The sequence below is a fragment of the Aquarana catesbeiana genome, linkage group LG05 (genome assembly GCF_042186555.1).
Source record: "Aquarana catesbeiana isolate 2022-GZ linkage group LG05, ASM4218655v1, whole genome shotgun sequence".
In the NCBI taxonomy this organism is placed as follows: Eukaryota; Metazoa; Chordata; class Amphibia; order Anura; family Ranidae; genus Aquarana; species Aquarana catesbeiana.
This window is the reverse complement of record NC_133328.1, coordinates 243,159,630-243,177,787: the sequence shown is the minus strand read 5'-3', so window position 1 is coordinate 243,177,787 and position 18,158 is coordinate 243,159,630. Positions and strand designations below refer to the sequence as shown.

At 45.1% G+C, this 18,158-nt stretch overlaps 1 protein-coding gene across 1 annotated transcript in view; it reads left to right on the top strand.

Moving 5' to 3' along the window:
- Positions 1 to 18,158, top strand: part of LOC141144710 (sodium-dependent neutral amino acid transporter B(0)AT3-like) — a 339,059-nt gene that overhangs the window by 142,254 nt on the left and 178,647 nt on the right. Inside the window, exon 3 of the mRNA XM_073630653.1 lies at positions 4,118 to 4,258. Within this exon, the coding sequence (XP_073486754.1) occupies positions 4,118 to 4,258 (141 nt within the window). The remainder of the gene's footprint in view (positions 1 to 4,117; positions 4,259 to 18,158) is intronic.

Here is an 18,158-nt window from a genome sequence, read left to right as displayed (position 1 = left end):
TCTGGGGCCTTCCTTATCAAAGGGGGCTCCCAGATTCCGATAAGCCCCCCGCCCGCAGACCCTGACAACCAATGACCAGGGTTGTCGGTAATGCTGCGTACACACGAGCGGACTTTACGGCAGACTTTATCCGGCGTACTTTTCGATGGACTTTACGACAGACTTTCCGAATGAACGGACTTGCCTACACACAATCAACCAAGGTCCGACGGATTCGTACGTGATGACGTATGACCGGACTAAAACAAGGAAGTTCATAGCCAGTAGCCAATAGCTGCCCTAGCGTCGTTTTTTGTCCATCGGACTAGTATACAGACGAGAGGACTAGTCGACCGGACTCGAGTCCGTCGGACAGATTTGAAACATGTTTCATTTCTAGGTCCGTCAAACTTTTGAGAAAAAAAAGTCCGCTGGAGCCCACATCCGACTGAATTGTCTGATGGACTCCGGTTCGCCGGACCAAGTATGCCGTAAAGTCGTGTGTACGCGGCAGAAGAGGCCCTTGTCCTCATCAACATGGGGTCAAGGTGCTTTGGGGCGGGGGGGGCGCACTGCGCCCCCCCTGCCCCAAAGCACCCACCCCCCCATGTTGAGGGCATGCGGCCTGGTACGGTTCAGGGGGTGCGCTCGCTTGTCCCCACCCCATTTCCTGACCGGCTGGGCTGCCTGCTCAGATAAGGGTCTGGTATGGATTTCGAGGGGACCACCACGCCGTTTTTTCTGCGTAGGGGGGTTCCCCTTAAAATCCATATCAGACCAAAAGGCCTGGTATGCTCTTGGAGGGGGAACCCATGCCGTTTTTTTATTTAAAATTTGGCGTGGAGTTCCCCCTCAAGATTCATAACAAAAACAGTGCCTGGTATTGGCGGGGATCCAAGTCAGATCCCCGTTCTTTGAAGTCGGACGCGTCTCTGACTTCAAGTTGCAGGGAAAAGTCGGATCCAAAGTAGGATGAGTGTTGTTTCGCACCAGTGTAAACCCGGCCTCAAAGTCAGACCGACATGTGTCGGACCAGTTAAGACGGCTCCCATAGGGAAACATTGATTTTCACATGTCATGCGACATAAGCCCCCAATGTCGGAGCGTTTGTCGCACCAGTGTGAACCCGGCCTTATACCATATGCATTGCCTGGTATTGTTGGGGATCAAAGTCGGATCCCTGTTCATTGAAGTCGGACTCATGTCGGACTTTAAGTCGCACGGCAAAGTCGGATCCAGGCCGGGTTCACACTGGTATGACAAACGCTCCGACATTGGGAGCTTATGTCGCATGATGTGTAAAAATCAATGTTTCCCTATGGGAGCCGTCTTAACTGGTCCGACACAAGTCGGCCCGACTTTGAAAGTGCTCCATGTACTACTTTGGTCCGACTTTGATCCTACTTCAGCCCATTGACTATCGTTGAAGTCGGATCAAAGTCGGATCGCCGTCTTGCATGATGCGACTTGTGCTCTGATGATCTTGAGGGGGAACTCCACGTCAAATTTTAAATAAAAAAACGGCATGGGTTCCCCCTCCAAGAGCATGCCAGGCCCTTCGGTCTGATATGGATTTCAAGAGGAACCCCCTACGCCGAAAAAACGACGTGGGGGTCCCCCCAATATCCATACCAGACCCTTATCTGAGCACGCAGCCCGGCCGGTCAGGAAAAGGGGTCATGCGGCCTGGTACGGTTCAGGGGGGGGCGCTCGCTCGTCCCCACCCCCTTTCCTGACTGGCCGGGCTGCATGCTCGGATAAGGGTCTGGTATGGATTTTGGGGCTTTTTTTGGCGTAAGGGTTTCCCTTAAAATCCATACCAGAGCGAAGGGCCTGGTATGCCCCTGGAGGGGGAACCCATTCTGGTTTTTAATTTAAAATTTGGTGTGGAGTTCCCCCTCAAGATTCATACTAAACACAGTGCCTGGTATTGGTGGGGATTCAAGTCGGATCCCTGTTCATTGAAAGCCGGACGTATGTCAGCTTGAAGTCGCAGGGCAAAGTCGGATCCAAAGTAGGACGGCTGTCGTGTCGCACCAGTGTGAACCCGGCCCCAAAGTGGTAAGACTGTCGTGTCGAACCAGTGTGAACCTGGCCTGAGGCCACTTTGGATCCAACTTTTCCCTGCGACATGCGTCCGACTTCAATGAACAGGGATCCGACATTGATCCCCGACAATATCAGGCACTGTGTCTGGTATGAATCTTTACGGGGAACTCCACGCACAATGTATAAAAAAAATGGCATGGGTTCCCCCTCCAAGAGCATACCAGGCCCTTTTGGTCTAGTATGGATTTTCAGGGGAACCCCCACGCCGAAAAAAGCGGCATTGGGGTACCCCCAAAATCCATACCAGATCCTTATCTGAGCACACAGCCTGGCAGGTCAGGAAAGGGGGTGGGGACGAGCGAGCACCCCCCCTCCTGAACAGTACATGGCTGCATGCCCTCAACATGGAGGGTGGGTGCTTTGGGGCAGGGCGGTCCCTGCACCCCCCACCCCAAAGCACCTTGTCCCCATGTTGATGAGGACAAGGGCCTCTTCCCGATAACCCTGGCTGTTGGTTGTTGGGGTCTGCGGGCGGGGGGGCTTATAGGAATCCCCCTTTAACAAGGGGGCCCCCAGATCCCAGCCCCCCACCCTATGTGAATGAGTAGAGGGTACATTGTACTTCTCCGCCGATGTCTTCTAGCCCTCTCTGGTTCTTCTCCCTCTGTCTGCTGTCTTCTGCCTCTGCCGGGTCTTCTCCGCTATCTTCTCGCTCTTTTGCCGGGTCTTCTCCGCTGTGTTCTCCCTCTGTTCTTCTTCCGATGTTAACCCAACGCTTTCTCCCCCTCTAATGCTGGGTGCGCGGCGTGCCACTACTTATAGGCAGGGTCACCGGGTGATGTCATCCGGAGTCCCCACCCCTTATGACGACACCACCTGGGGCATGATGGCCTCCGGTGACCCCGCCCCATGCCAATATAAGTAGTGGCACACCGCGCACCCGGCATTAGACTGGGAGAGAGCGCCGGGTCAACATTGGAAGAAGAACAGAGGAAGAGGACAGCAGAACAGACTGAGAAGATAGCGGAGAAGACCCAGAGGCAGCAGACAGCGGACAGAGGTAGAAGAACTGGAGGGGGCTAGAAGAACCGGCAGAGGCAGAAGACATCAGCGGAGGAGGCAAAAGAGCCAGAGAGGGGAGATCGGAAGAGACGACAGACCTGCCTTAAAAAAAAACATGTGTAATGTGTTTTGTTTTTGACATTTTTTTTAGGTGAATGGGTAGCGGGCTGGATCTGGGGGCCCCCTTGTTGAAGGTGGCGTCTTGATTCCGATAAGCCCCCCCGCCCGCAGACCCCAAAAACCAAGGCCAGGGTTGTCGGGAAGAGGCCCTTGTCCTCATCAACATGAGGACAAGGTGCTTTGGGGTGGTGGCGCAGGGACCCCCTGCCCCAAAACACCCACCCACCCATGTTGAGGGCATGTGGCCTGGTACGGTTCAGACTTGCCGGGCTGTGTGCTCGGATAAGGGGCTGGTATGAATTTTGGGGAGACCCCAACACCGTTTTTTTGGCCTGGTATAGTCTTGGAGGGGGAACCCATGCCAGTTTTTTCTCCTTTAAGATCCTCAGAGCACAAGTCGCATGCCAAAGTTAGCTCAGTTAAGACGGCGATCCGACTTTGATCCAACTTCAGTGATAATCAATGGGCTGAAGTAGGATCAAAGGCGGACCAAAGTAGTACAGGGAGCATTTTCAAAGTCGGACCGACTTGTGTCAGACCAGTTAGGATGGCTCCCATAGGGAAACATTGATTTTAACAAGTCATGCGACATGAGCTCCCAATGTCAGAGCGTTTGTCATACCAGTGTGAACCCAGCCTAATTGAACAAGCTGAAGTTAGAAGCTGATTGGCTACCATGCACAGCTGCACCAGATTTTGCACTCATTGGTTTTAGTAAACCAACCCTAATGTATGTATCACTGAACTTCAAGCAATAGAAGCAGTGGAAAGATTACTTGGACAGAACATGTAACCAGTCTATGTACCCTACAAAGTAAATTCAAATGTCAAATATCTATAACCTACTGTATATAATTGTCTAGGTATTTGTCAGTTATTTATATTTCTTTGATATTCTGTTTTACAGGTATTGCTTCATTGCTTGTTTCCCTTCTGGTAGGAGTGTATTATAATACTATTATAGCATGGATTCTATGGTATTTCTTCAACTCGTTTCAAAATCCACTTCCATGGAGCTACTGCCCTACAGCAGATTACAATAATACAGGTAGTAACAATCTTGTGGTAGCAAAAAGTGTCTTATTAACTATACTGAGGCGTAAACCTGTTCCACTGAGGCTATTGAGATACAGTAAAATTACAACAGCTGTAGCTTTCTTCCCTGGACTATGTATTAGGAAGATGTTACAGACACCATACTGCACATAGTGCCACCATGACAAAATGCATTCCAACAGCAGATCCTTAGTACTATACAAGAGACACAAACCAATACGCTGTTGCCCTTATGTACTACAATGTAGCACTTTGGTCCCACGTGTACTAACCTAGGGTGGTTAAACTGTGATTAAAGTGCACATACCACAATGCAGACCTGGATGAATGGCACTGTCTACAGCTCTAGCAAGGCACCAGTCTGGAACATTTTATTATAAACAAAAAAGTGTTACTGACAGTAATATTATATTTTACCCCAGGTAGCATTGCCACCTTTGACTTACAGTGCCTTGAAAAAGTATTCATACCTCTTGAAGTTTTCCACATTTTGTCATGTTACAAATAAAAACGTAAACGTATTTTATTGGGATTTTATGCGATAGACCAACACAAAGTGGCACATAATTGTGAAGTGGAAAAAAAGGATAAATGGTGTTCAACATTTTTTACAAATATTTGAAAAGCGTGACATGCATTAGTATTTAGCCCCCTTTACTCTGATACCTCTAACTAAAATTAGTGGAACCAATTGCCTTCAAAGGTCACCTGATTAGTAAATAGAGTACACCTGTGTGTAATTTATTCTCAGTATAAATACAGCTGTCCTGTGAAGCCCTCAGATGTTTGTTAGAAAACCTTAGTGAACAAACAGAATTATGAAGGCCAAGGAACACACCAGACAAGTCAGGGATAAAGTTGTGAAGAAGTTTAAAGCAGGATTAGGTCATAAAAAAATTATCCCAAGCTTTGAACAATTCATCACCTGAAAATGGAGAGTTATGCCGCGTACACACGATCGGACTTTCCGCCAACAAAACCAAGGATTTTTGTTCAAAGGTTGTTGGTTCAAACTTGTCTTGCCTACACACGGTCACACAAATGTTCGACCAACCAATTCGAACATGAGAACGTGGTGACGTACAACACGTACGACGAGTTGATAAAAAGGAAGTTCAATAGCCAGTGCGCCACCCTTTGGGCTCCTTCTGCTAATCTCGTGTTTATCTTGTGTTAGTAGAAGTTTGGTGAGAGATGATTTGTGCTTTTCAGCCCAGTGCTTTTCAGTTTGTTTCTGCTTTTCATTTGTGCTTGTCGGTTTGTATCTGTTCTTCAGTGCATGTTGTCAGTTCGTTCCTGTCTTTCAGTGCGTTCTATTTATAGTTCGCTTCTGTTTTTCAGTGCATTCTTGTCTGCTCGTTTATGATTTTCAGTGCATTCTGTCAGTTCATTCTGAGCAGCCGATCGTTTTCTAGCCATGTTGCGTTTACGTACTCGTCGTAGCGTTCATGCTGTTGTTGGGCTTGGTTTTGGAGTTATTGCTTTGACCCAAGTCCAGTCCATGAACAGGGGGAGGAGGAGTTCATGGACCAAGAATTGGTTACTTAATCGTGACCAATTCTCTGATATGCCTTTGCCGCAGGAGCTCCAGGAGAATAATCCTGACGATTTAAGGAACTATCTCCGGATGACGGACCCCGTTTTTCACCGTCTGTTGGCTTTGCTGTCTCCCTATATTACCAAGCAGGACACCTGCATGCGGCAAGCCATCACTCCCGAGCAAAGGCTCCTCGCCACCTTGCGGTACTCGGCGACGGGGAGAAGTCTGCGGGATATTAAATTCACGACTGGGATCTCCCCCCAGGCTCTGGGAATCATTATTCCAGAGACCTGTTCTGCAATAATTCAGGTCCTGCAGAAGGACTATATTAAGGTAAGTTTTATCCTTTAACATCACATTCTATGTATTTAATGTTTGCTAATGTATTGTATTTATTTCATCATTCCATCATTAACATGATTGTAATATGCTGTGAATGTCCTGCTTGTCCTCATACACGCTGGAGTCTTTTAATGCTCCTTTTTTGTCCTTCGTGCATATTTGCCTTCACTAATCTCCCCAGCATGCTATTGTGGGCCCATACACACCTAGCCTAGTCACTTAACAATGCATTGTCTGCTCCATTGTAGTTCTTACCCTAAACACCCCCCAAAATGTGTACAAATGTTACTGTTGTCCTTAAATTCAGGCATTGGGGGTTATTTACAAAAGGAAAATCCACTTTGCACTACAAGTGCACTGCAAGTGCACTTAGAAATGCAGTCGCTGTAAATCCGAGGGAGACATGCAAGGAAAATATAAAACAGCATTTTAGTGTGCACATGATAGCAGAGCTTCCCCTCATTTCAGATCTACCCCTCAGATTTACAGCGACTGCACTTCCAAGTCCACTTGCAGTGCACTTGTAGTGCAAAGTGGATTTGCCTTTCGTAAATAACCCCCATAGTGCAAGAGGCTTTTTTTTAGGGGCCAAAATTCATTTGAAACCCTCCCTCTCCACAACCACTAAGTCAACTGATACCAATACTCTATCTGCTGACTTTGCTAAACCCATGCACACTATACCTACCGCTTTTGTGTTCATATTTATGGATGAATTCACCAAAGCATGTAGTGCAAGTGCATGCCTGAATACTTTAAATTGCTACTGTTCTAAAAGTTTTGTTCTCCAATTATCTTGATAGGTAATTGCAGAATGTAAAAATGTGCTTCAGTTTGGACAGTGTGTATTCATATTTTTGGATTATGACACTTCTTACCTGTCCATTGGGCTGCCAATAGTGTTAGTAAGGAGGGGCTGGCCAAAGTAACACACATTATTTATGCATTCAGATCTCAATGAAGTGGAGACGGTTACCTGTCCAAAGCATCCCCCCCCCATAAAAGTTTTTCAATGGGCCATCAGAGAGGGGGGAGGAATCTAATAAGTGGACCTTATACTTTTGTCTTGAAATACTCATTTCAATAAATGTTCTACTTATGTTGGCCAAGAATGTTTGTGTGTAATCTACTTGCAATATTATGTGCAAAAGTAATAATTTTTATTTTCTTATTTGACTCCACAGTTTCCTTCCAACCCACAGGAATGGCAGAGTGTGGCCTCCCAATTCGACCAGATCATACCACCCCCCAACTCGGGGTCATACTACCACAACTACAAGGGGTACAGTAGTATTGTGTTGTTGGCGGTGGTGTCGGCGACTTATGAGTTTCTGTATCCGGACGTGGGGAAGAATGGTCGTATGTCAGATGGAGGAGTCATCGCCCAGACTGAATTTTACAGGCATCTCCAGAATGGCAGCTTGGGGTTGCCACCTCTAGCGCATAATGTGGCGGGCCTCCCGTTTGTCTTTGTGGCGGATGAGGCCTTTACACTGGGGGAGCATTTGATGAGGTCGTTCCCCATTAGAACACTAACCCTGGACCAGAGGGTTTTTTGGACCAGAGGGTTTTTAATTACCGGCTGGCCCATGCCAAAAGAGTGGTGGAAAATGCCTTTGGCATAATGGCCAGCCGGTTCCATCTTTTCCAAACAGCCATACATATGGCCGAATACAAACTGAACCACATAATTTTAAGCTGCTGCATTTTACATAATTTTATGCAGAAGAATGCAGCCAACTATCTGGCCTCGGTTGCGACTGAGGCCGACTCACCAGCAGAAACAATGACGGCGCTTGAAGCTGGCCGTCCTGGCTTGCCTCCCCAAAGCGCCCGCAAAGTACGGCAAAGCTATATGGAGTATTTCGTGGGTAGGGGGGGAATTGATATGCCAGAGAATCTGTAAGCTCTTTCTAATAAATTTTTTGTGACAAACTAAACTCATATTTCATTTGATTTACTGCTTGTGTTTCTTATCTGTCTCCTAGGTTCTCCAATGGCTTTTATTTTTGGCCATTTTCTTCAATAGTGCAAACATAACTTATTTGATACATGAGGTGACAATCTCTTCTTCAGCTAACTAGTATATTCTGTTGTGCTATGGGTCTGCTACACAATGTTTTTGTTGTTAATGTATGTAATGCATTAATGATAAAAATAATCATCCTTTTAAACTCCCTGAATTAAATGCTTGTAGTCCCTAAAATGGCCTGATTTAGGCAAATTTACCAGCACAGTGGGGGTTATTTACTAAAGGCAAATCCATTTTGCACTACAAGTGCACTTGAAAGTGCACTGAAAGTGCACTTGTAGTGCAAAGTGTATTTGCCATTAGTAAATACCCCCCATTGTCCCTGTAACTACACCAACTTACTAAAAAAAAATGGTATTGAGCATTGAAAGAAGAAGCCACACATTGTTGAGTATAAAACATTTTACTCCAAGCACATTCACATGTGCGTTATAAAAGGTTTTTTTAACAAACCAACATCTTTGGTGTATAACATGTATGCTTAACAGTAGATATAGCCTTTTTGTGGCTAAAAAGACATGTTTAAAATCATAACATACACATCCCACAACTCAGGAACTTACAAAGTTCAACTTTGATAACGTGAAGGCCATATGAGACATTAGTATGTCAAAACTGTGTTGATTTTGCTTTCATCAGATGGGGTGATCTCACCCCTGTAAAAGCCAAATTTTGAAGATGCACACAAATTGGGACTCAAAATGTGGATTTCCCTCATGATCCCATGCCTAAAATGTGTGGCTTTTCCCTACATCTATTTTTCGAAACCCACAAAACACACAGTGTGTCAACATGTGCTGTCTGCCATCATGAGATATCAAGGTATGCGTTTTGTGGGTGCAACCCCTTCCTCGCAACTAAAGTAGGTGAGAGGAAGGGGTTGCACCCCTGAAACAAGTCCATTGATCCCCCATGATGTGAGCCAGCACATGTTGACACATTGGGCCTTATTTCAGAAAGGACAATCCACTTTGTCCTACAAGTGCACTTGCATTGCACTTGTATTGCAAAGTGGTTTGGCTTTTTTAAAATAAGCCACAGTGTGTCAGCATTATTATTGTTATTATTATACAGGGTTTATATAGCGCCAACAGTTTACGCAGCGCTTTACAATATAAAAGGAAACAATACAGTTACAATACAATAAAATACAAGAGGATTAAGAGGGCCCTGCTCAGAAGAGCTTACAATCTAATAGGGTGGGGCAGGTGGTACAAAAGGTTGTAACTGTGGGAAATGATCTGATGGAAGTGGTAGGAGATTAGTTGGAGATGTGATAGGCTTTCCTGAAGAGATGAGTTTTCAAGGATCGCCTGAAGGTAGCAAGAGTAGGGGATAGCCGGACCAGTGGAGGTAGCGAGTTCCAGAGGATGAGCTCTGGAGAAATCCTGGAGACGAACATGGGAGGAGGAGACGAGAGATCTTGAGAGTAGGAGGTCTTGGGAAGAGAGGAGAGGACGATTTGGGTGATATTTGCAGACAAGATTGGTGATGTAGTTCGGGGCAGAGTTGTGAATGGCTTTGTATGTTGCGGTTAGTATTTTGAATTTAAATCGCTTGGTGATTGGGCGCCAGTGTAGGGATTGGAGGAGAGGGTTGGCAGACACTGAGCGGTTGGTAAGGTGGATAAGTCTGGCAGCAGCATTCATGATAGACTGAAGAGGGGATAGCCTATGGAGAGGCAGGCCAATGAGAAGGGAGTTGCAATAGTCAAGGCGAGAGATAACAAGGGAGTGAATGAAAGACAGAAAGGCAGGGAGTGAATGAAAGGCAGAAAGGCAGAGGGAGATTAGGAAAGTAAACAAGTGGCTGAAGAGCTAGTGTAGTAAGGAGGGCTTTGGGTTCCTGGAGGACTGGGCCGATATTTGGTACTATAGAAGGGACAGACTGCACCGAAATGAGGAGGGTGCAGATCAGCTGGGAATGAATATGGTCAAAAAGTTAGAGGGGTTTTTAAACTAGGCGATGGGGGGGAGGGTCCAGAGGTATAGATGGTCAGTGCGGAACATATTCCAGAGGGTAGTATTGGGGGCATTAGTGGTAGGTTGACAAAAGCACATAAACCCAAGGTAAGTATAGTAGCAAGTCCTAGTTGCAATCTCGGAACACCCAATAAGAGGATAATACGCGACCCGTCTAAACTACGTGGCATGTTCACCAATGCCAGGAGCCTGGCGGACAGAATGGGTGAACTAGAGATGCTGTTGTACGAGGAGGATTTGGATTTTGTGGGAATTTCAGAGACCTGGTTCAACAGCTCTCATGATTGACTGGCAAATAATCAAGGGTATACCCTTTATCGCAAGGATGAAGAGGGTAAAAAAAGGGGAGGGGTATGCCTATATATCAAGAATAATGTACAAGTGAATGTGAGAGATTAAATCACTAAGGCAGCTAGGGAGGAGGTGGAATCCTTATGGGTAGAGCTCCAAAGGGATGAAGCTAAGGGGAAAATAATACTGGGAGTATGCTATAGGCCCCCTAACCTGAGGGAGGAAGGGGAGACAGATCTCCTATCACAATTTGGATTAGTAGCAAGGATGGGAAGTGTTATCATAAGGGGGGATTTTAACTATCCAGACATAGAATGGACGGAGGGAACGGTGCATTCATCTAAGGCTCGCCAGTTCCTAAATGTCTTGCAGGACAATTTTATGGGTCAGATGGTAGACGCACCAAATAGAAATAAAGCGTTACTGGATCTACTGATTACCAACAAAACAGACCTTATCACGGATGTGGAAATACGGGGCAATTTAGGTAACAGCGATCACAGGTCAATTGGCTTCAGTATAAATCACACAAATAGGAAACATTAGGGGAATACAAAGACACTGAATTTCAAAAGAGCCAACTTCCCTAAACTACGAACCTTGCTAGAAGGCATAAATTGGCATAAAATATTAGGAACAAAGAACACGGAGGAGAGATGGGTTTGTTTATAAAAGCATATTAAATAAGGGCATTAGCCAATGCGTCCCATTGGGTAATAAATTTAAAAGAGCGAACAAAAGTCCTGGATGGCTTAACTCCAATGTAAAAATGCATATAAAAGCAAAGTTGAAGGCCTTCAAAAAATACAAGGTTGAGGGATCATCATCAGCATTCAGACTTTATAAAGAATGCAACCAGAAATGTAAGGGTGCAATAAGGACGGCTAAGATAGAACATGAAAGACACATAGCGGAGGAGAGCAAAAAAAATCTCAAGAAATTCTTTAAATATGTAAACATTAAAAAAGGGAGGACAGACCATATTGGCCCCATAAAGAATGAGTAAGGAAATCTGGTTACAAAGGATGAGAAGATGGCTAAGGTATTGAATTTATTTTTCTCCTCAGTCTTCACGAGGGAATCGGGGGGCTTCAGTAACCAAAACTGCAGTGTTTATCCTCATGACACATCACAGGAAGCACCTCCATGGTTAACAGAGGACAGAATTAAAATTAGACTTGGGAAACTTAACATTAATAAATCACCGAGACCAGATGGCTTGCACCCGAGGGTACTTAGGGAACTCAGTCAAGTAATTGCCAGACCATTGTTCCTAATTTTTACTGACACTCTACTGACTGGAATGGTACCAGCTGATTGGAGAAAAGCCAATGTAGCACCAATATTTAAAAAGGGCCCAAAATACATCCCTGGGAATTACAGACCAGTTGGCCTAACACCAATAGTACGTAAACTCTTGGAGGGGATGATAAGGGACTATATACAAGATTTTAGTAATGAGAACGGTATCATTAGCAGTAATCAGCATGGATTCATGAAGAATCATTCTTGCCAAACCAATCTATTAACCTTCTATGAGGAGGTGAGTTGCCATCTAGATAAAGGAAGGCCCGTAGACATGGTGTATCTGGATTTTGAAAAAGCATTTGACACAGTTCCCCAAAATGTTTACTGTACAAAATAAGGTCTGTTGGTATGGACCATAGGGTGAATATATGGATTGAAAACTGGCTACAAGGGCGAGTTCAGAGGGTGGTGATAAATGGGTAATACTCGGAATGGTCAGGGGTGGGTAGTGGGATCCCCCAGGGTTCTGTGCTGGGACCAATCCTATTTAATTTGTTCATAAACGACCTGGAGGATGGGGTAAACAGTTCAATCCCTGTATTTGTGGATGATACTAAGCTAAGCAGGGCAATAACTCCTCCACAGGATGTGGAAACCTTGCAAAAAGATCTGAACAAATTAATGGGGTGGGCAACTACATGGCAAATGAGGTTCAATGTAGAAAAATGTAAAACAATGCATTTGGGTGGCAAAAATATGAATGCAATCTATACACTGGGGGGAGAGCCTCTGGGGGAATCTAGGATTGAAAAGGACCTGGTGGTCCTAGTAGGTGATAGGCTCAGCAATGGCATGCAATGCCAAGCTGCTGTTAACAAAGCAAACAGAATATTGGCATGCATTAAAAAGGGGATCAACTCCAGAGATAAAACGATAATTCTCCTGCTCTACAAGACTCTGGTCCGGCCGCACCTAGAGTATGCTGTCCAATTCTGGGCACCAGTCCTCAGGAAGGATGTACTGGAAATGGAGCGAATACAAAGAAGAGCAACAAAGCTAATAAAGGGTCTGGAGGATATTGGTTATGAGGAAAGGTTGCGAGCACTGACCTTATTCTCTCTGGAGAAGAGACGCTTGAGAGGGGATATAATTTCAATATACAAATACCATACTGGTGACCCCACAATAGGGACAAAACTTTTTTGCAGAAGGGAGTTTAACAAGACTCATGGCCACTCATTAAAATTAGAAGAAAAGAGGTTTAACCTTAAACTACGTAGAGTGTTCTTTACTGTAATAGCGGCAAGGATGTGGAATTCCCTTCCACAGGCAGTGGTCTCAGCAGGGGGCATTGATATTTTCAAGAAACTATTAGGTAAGCACCTGAACGACCGCAACATACAGGGATATACAATGTAATACATATAATCACACACATAGGTTGGACTTGATGGACTTGTGTCTTTTTTCAACCTCACCAACTATGTAACAATGTAAATATGTAATGAGGAGCTTGGTGGTTTCATTTGTTAAAAAGGGGCAAATTTTATAGATGTTACGGAGGTGAATTCTACAAACTTTTGACGATGATTGGACTTGGGGCTGAAATGACAAGTCAGAGTCTAGGATTACACCTAGTACCCTGGCATGAGGGGAGGGACTGATGGTTGCATTGTTGATTTTGATGGAGGGGGGGAGCACATGCAGGGGGGAATATTAATAGCTCAGTTTTAGAGAGATTTAGTTTAAGGAAGTGGTGCAACATCCATGCTGATATGTCAGTTAGTAAGTTAGTAATGCGAGAGGAGACTGAAGGAGTGAGGTGAGGAGTAGACAGATAGATTTGGGTGTCATCGGCGTAAAAGTGGTATTGGAAGCCGTGGGAGGTTATCAAGTGACCAAGGGAAGAGGTGTAGATAGAGAAGAGAAGGGATCCAAGAACAGAGCCTTGGGGGACCCCCACAGAAAGGGGCAATGGAGAGGAGGAGACAGAGTTGTAGGTGACACTGAAGGAGCGCTGTGATAGATAGGCAGAGAACCAGGATGGAGGAGAATGTCGGAGGCCAAGGGAATATAGTTTATTGAGAAGGAGCAGCTGGTCAACAGTATCAAAGGCCGCAGAGAGGTCAAGTAGTAGGAGTATGGAGTATTGGCTGTTGGTTTTAGCAGTTAGTAAATCGTTAGTGAGTTTTAGTAAGGCAGTTTTTCTGTGGAGTGCTGCGAGCAAAAGCCAGACTGTAATGGGTCAAGAAGGTTATTTTTACTGAGGTAGGAGCTAAGACGGTTGTACACTAAGCGTTCTAGAAGTTTAGAGGTGAATGGGAGCAATGAGATGGGTGTTAAGTTGTTTAGATGGTGGGGTCCAGTGAGGGCTTTTTCAGTATGGGAGTGATCTGCGCATGTTTTGGAGGGGAGGGTAAGGTGCCACTAGAGAGGGAGAGATTGAAGATGTGAGTGAGGGAGCATAGAATAGAAGAGGAGGGTGACCGTAGTAGTTGTGAGGGAACAGGATCCAAGGGACAACTGGTTAGGTGGGCATCTGAGAAATGTTTTGTAACCTCTTCAGTAGTAGCCAATTCAAAAGAGGAGAGTGTTGAATGTGCTGTTAGGCAAGGTATGTTGGGTGGTGAAGATGTACGCACAGTGGAGGTGTCCTCACAAATTGCATCAATCTTGTCTTTGAAGTGATTGGCAATCTCTTGGGCAGTGAGTGAGTTAGTGGGTAGAGGGGGTTGGGGGCGAAGCAGAGAGTTAAAGGTTGAGAAGAGCCGACGGGGACTGGATGACAAAGTATTAATAAGAGAAACAAAGTAGGCTTGTTTGGCAGCATGGAGGCAGGAATTGTATTTTAGAAGGGCAGACTTATATAGGGTGAAGTCTTGCAGGCATTTGGTTTACGCCACAGTCGTTCAAGAGCACAAAAATGTCTCTTGAGATTTCTAGTGTTGTCAGTTTGCCAGGGTTGTAACGGTCGGGGCCTGATTGTGTGTGGTTAGAGAAGCAAGTGCATCTAGTGATGATGAGAGTGAACTGTTGTAGACAGAGGTGGCCAGGTCAGGACAGGACAAGGGAGAGATTATGTCATATAGGTGGTCAGTATCAGAATGGAGAAGAGAAGGGTTAAGGTAGCGAAGGTTCCTACAAGTAATTGTTTGCCACTTGGAGGGATGGGTGGTTGATGGCAAGGATACAGTGAAACTAATGAGGTTGTGATCAGAGAGAGGAAAGGGGGTGTTTGTGAGGTTGCCAGGGTTGCAGAGATGGGTATACAAGGTCAAGGGTATTACCATTGGAGTGAGTGGAAGTATGTGTCCATTGTGTTAGGTCAAAAGATGAGGTTAAGTCGAGAAGTTTAGCTGTAGTTGGGCTGTTAACATTGACAGGAATGTTGAAGTCACCAAGAATGATCGTGGATATTTCAGAGGAGAGAAAGTAGGGTAGCCAGGCAGCAAAGTCATCAAGAAAGCGCGATACCGGTCCAGGAGGCCGATAAATTGCTGCAATCCTCAGAGAAATAGGAGAAAACAGATGAATACAATGCATCCCAAAAGAAAAGAGGGATAGAGAGGGAGGGATAGGAAGGGCTTGGAAGGTGCTTTGTGGGGATAGAAGGAATCCAACTCCACCTCCTTTCTGTCTGTTGGGTCTGGGGGAGTGAGTCCAATGGAGGCCACCATGGGAGAGGGCAGCAGGAGAAGCTGAGTCCAAATTTTGAAGCCAGGTTTTGGTTATGGCGAGAATGTTAAAGCCATGAGAGATGAAGAAGTCATGTACAGATATTAGCTTGTTGCAGATGGAGCAGGCATTCCAAAGGGCGCATGAGATAGGTGGGCTGCTTTGAGGAAGCAGGGGTATAGAAATTAAACTGAGTGTATTGCGCTGATTGCCAGAGGAGGGGGGGTATTGGATATGTGGCTTGCAGTTAGAAAATGGCGGACCAGGATTTGGAGAAATGTCACCTGAGACTAGGAGGAGGAGGGTGAGGAAAGCAAGATAGGAGTGGGATGTGCAAGAGCGCACGTGTCCAGTGGCCCTGGTGTTTATGCCAGCATGTGGGTGCAGCAAATGCAGGAGATGATGGGTGCAGTAGTAGGGAGAGGGTAGGAGTGAGGGTGATATGTGCATGCTGCAGGGTAGAGAGGAGGGGTAGTTTGATTGAATTTTTTTAATTAAATAATTTGAGGATAGAAAATACTGATGTGAGAACGAAGAGAATGAGGAGCATGTTAGTGCATAGAGTGTGGGAATCTGACTTGATATAAAATAAATGTCAAATGCTGATTTGCTTGCCGTCTTGCAGAGTGGAGCAGAGTTCTTGTATCTTCATCCAGCTTTAGTTATCCTGCTTTCGTTAAACTGCGGCGGTGAAACTGTGCATCACTCCTGACAGAGCCACTCAGAAAAGAGCCATGGTGTCTGCGCCACCCCAAAGGCTGCTTTAAATTTATAGGGAGACTGAGCAGGCATGCATTTCTCTATTGGTCATCATAGGGCCTGATCTGAGACACCTGAATATGGGAGAGGAGATGGCCAATACCAGACCAGACACAGGCTAGGGTCGTAAAGCTAGATACCTCTCTTGATTACTCAAGCCAAATGGGGTTGAGAATCAATCACCAGTAATGTTGCTATTGTAGTGTGGTTGTTAGCTAGCATTAAATATAGAAGTTTAAAGATATGACAGCAGAAGACATTTACCAAATATGTTACAGTAATGTCAGTTCAGCAGATTAGAGCGTACAGATGGATAGACATTTACCAAATATGTTACAGTAATGTCAGTTCAACATGTGCTAGCTCCCATCATGGAGGATCAATGGACGTGTTTCGGGGGTGCAACCCCTTCCTCTCACCTACTTCAGTTGCGAGGAAGGGGTTGCACCCACAAAACACGTACATTGATATCCCATGATGGGAGATAGCACATGTTGACACACTGTGTGCATCTTCAAACTTTGGCTTTGCAATTACTTTAAAACTTTTAAAAAACAATAACAACAAAATTTACATTTTTTGGTGGTTTTAGACTTTGGCTAAAACATCAATGACGTTAGTCAGTCTTTTTTGAACATCAGTGATATTTTGCTTGACTTTCTCTAAATCCCGATTGCACTTGTGCATTTGCACTGTTGAAGTGAGTTTCTTCTTCCACAACATCCACATCACCTAAAAATAAAAAAAAAACACTCCATGTATTATAAATATGCATTGATACATCTATTACCTGAAGCTGTGGTCTCAGACACTGACCTGTTGTGATCACCATTTCGACCACTTCCTGAACCTCTGCATCCATATCATCAGGTTGTGTGCTGATTTCCCCTTCTTCAGGAGATGTGGGGTTTGTGGTGTCCTCAGATGTCACAATTCTTTTCTCCCCTATGTGAATACAAAAAAGGTATTTTTAGCAGACAGATATTTGAGACGAGAAATAGTAATATGAAACATTGCTTGGAAGTGTCGTCCATTTGTAATGTTTTGGCAGAGTTCCAAGCTGAAGACATGATTCCCTTTCAAAAGCTGGAATACTTACCTGTTTAGGGCAAGTTTTACACATGGAGAGACCCCTAGTATCCACTTGGGCACCTGCGTGGGACACCATAAAAAGGTTGTTATGGTGTCCCACACTAGTGCTCCTGCGTCCAGATGTGTAAACAGCTGCTGAGTGTCCTCTCCTTACACTGAATCAAGTTGGCATTTCATTATAGTTTCAAACACATTTAGACAACAATTAATGAACTTCTGTTAATCCAAATAGGCACGAACAATTGTAGTTAACCTGCATCTGCCAAAAACGTCGTATTAGTGGTCGAACGAACAATGTTTAATACGAACGATTATACTGTGCCCACGAATCTCAAACTTGGCATTTTAAACTGTACAACAGTAAGAAAAGCACATGTACCAGCACGAAAGTAATAATAACAATAATAATAGGAACACAGGACAAATACTTACTTTTTTGCAGCACTTTCCTGATCCTTCTATACTGATCCAGCTCCCTCAATTTCAGGTCTGACCAGCGTTTCCACAATTGCTCCTTGGATCGTCGTACCCCAAAAGTCCTGTGCATATTTCTTACAACTTTAGTCATGATCTTGGCCTTTCTCACATTTGGGTTTCTGTACGGCCATACTTCCGATCATAGTCTGCCCTCTTCAAGATGTCCACCATCTCTACCATCTCTTCAAAGGACATATTTGAGGCCTTATATCTCCTCCTGGATGTGGAACTGCCTTGCTCCGGGCTTTCCTCGTCGTTGCTGCTCTCAGCACACACCTGCTGTGTCTCGCCATGTGCTCTCCCACTGCCCCGAAGGAGAAGAGGCGGGGAATACACTAGAAAGAAGGACATGGGCGGAGTTTGACGGATGGGCAGTGTATATAAAGGATAACACGTGTGTGTCGTATGTACGATCTGTGAGTGGAGGACGGAGGATCGTAAGCGGCGATTGTGC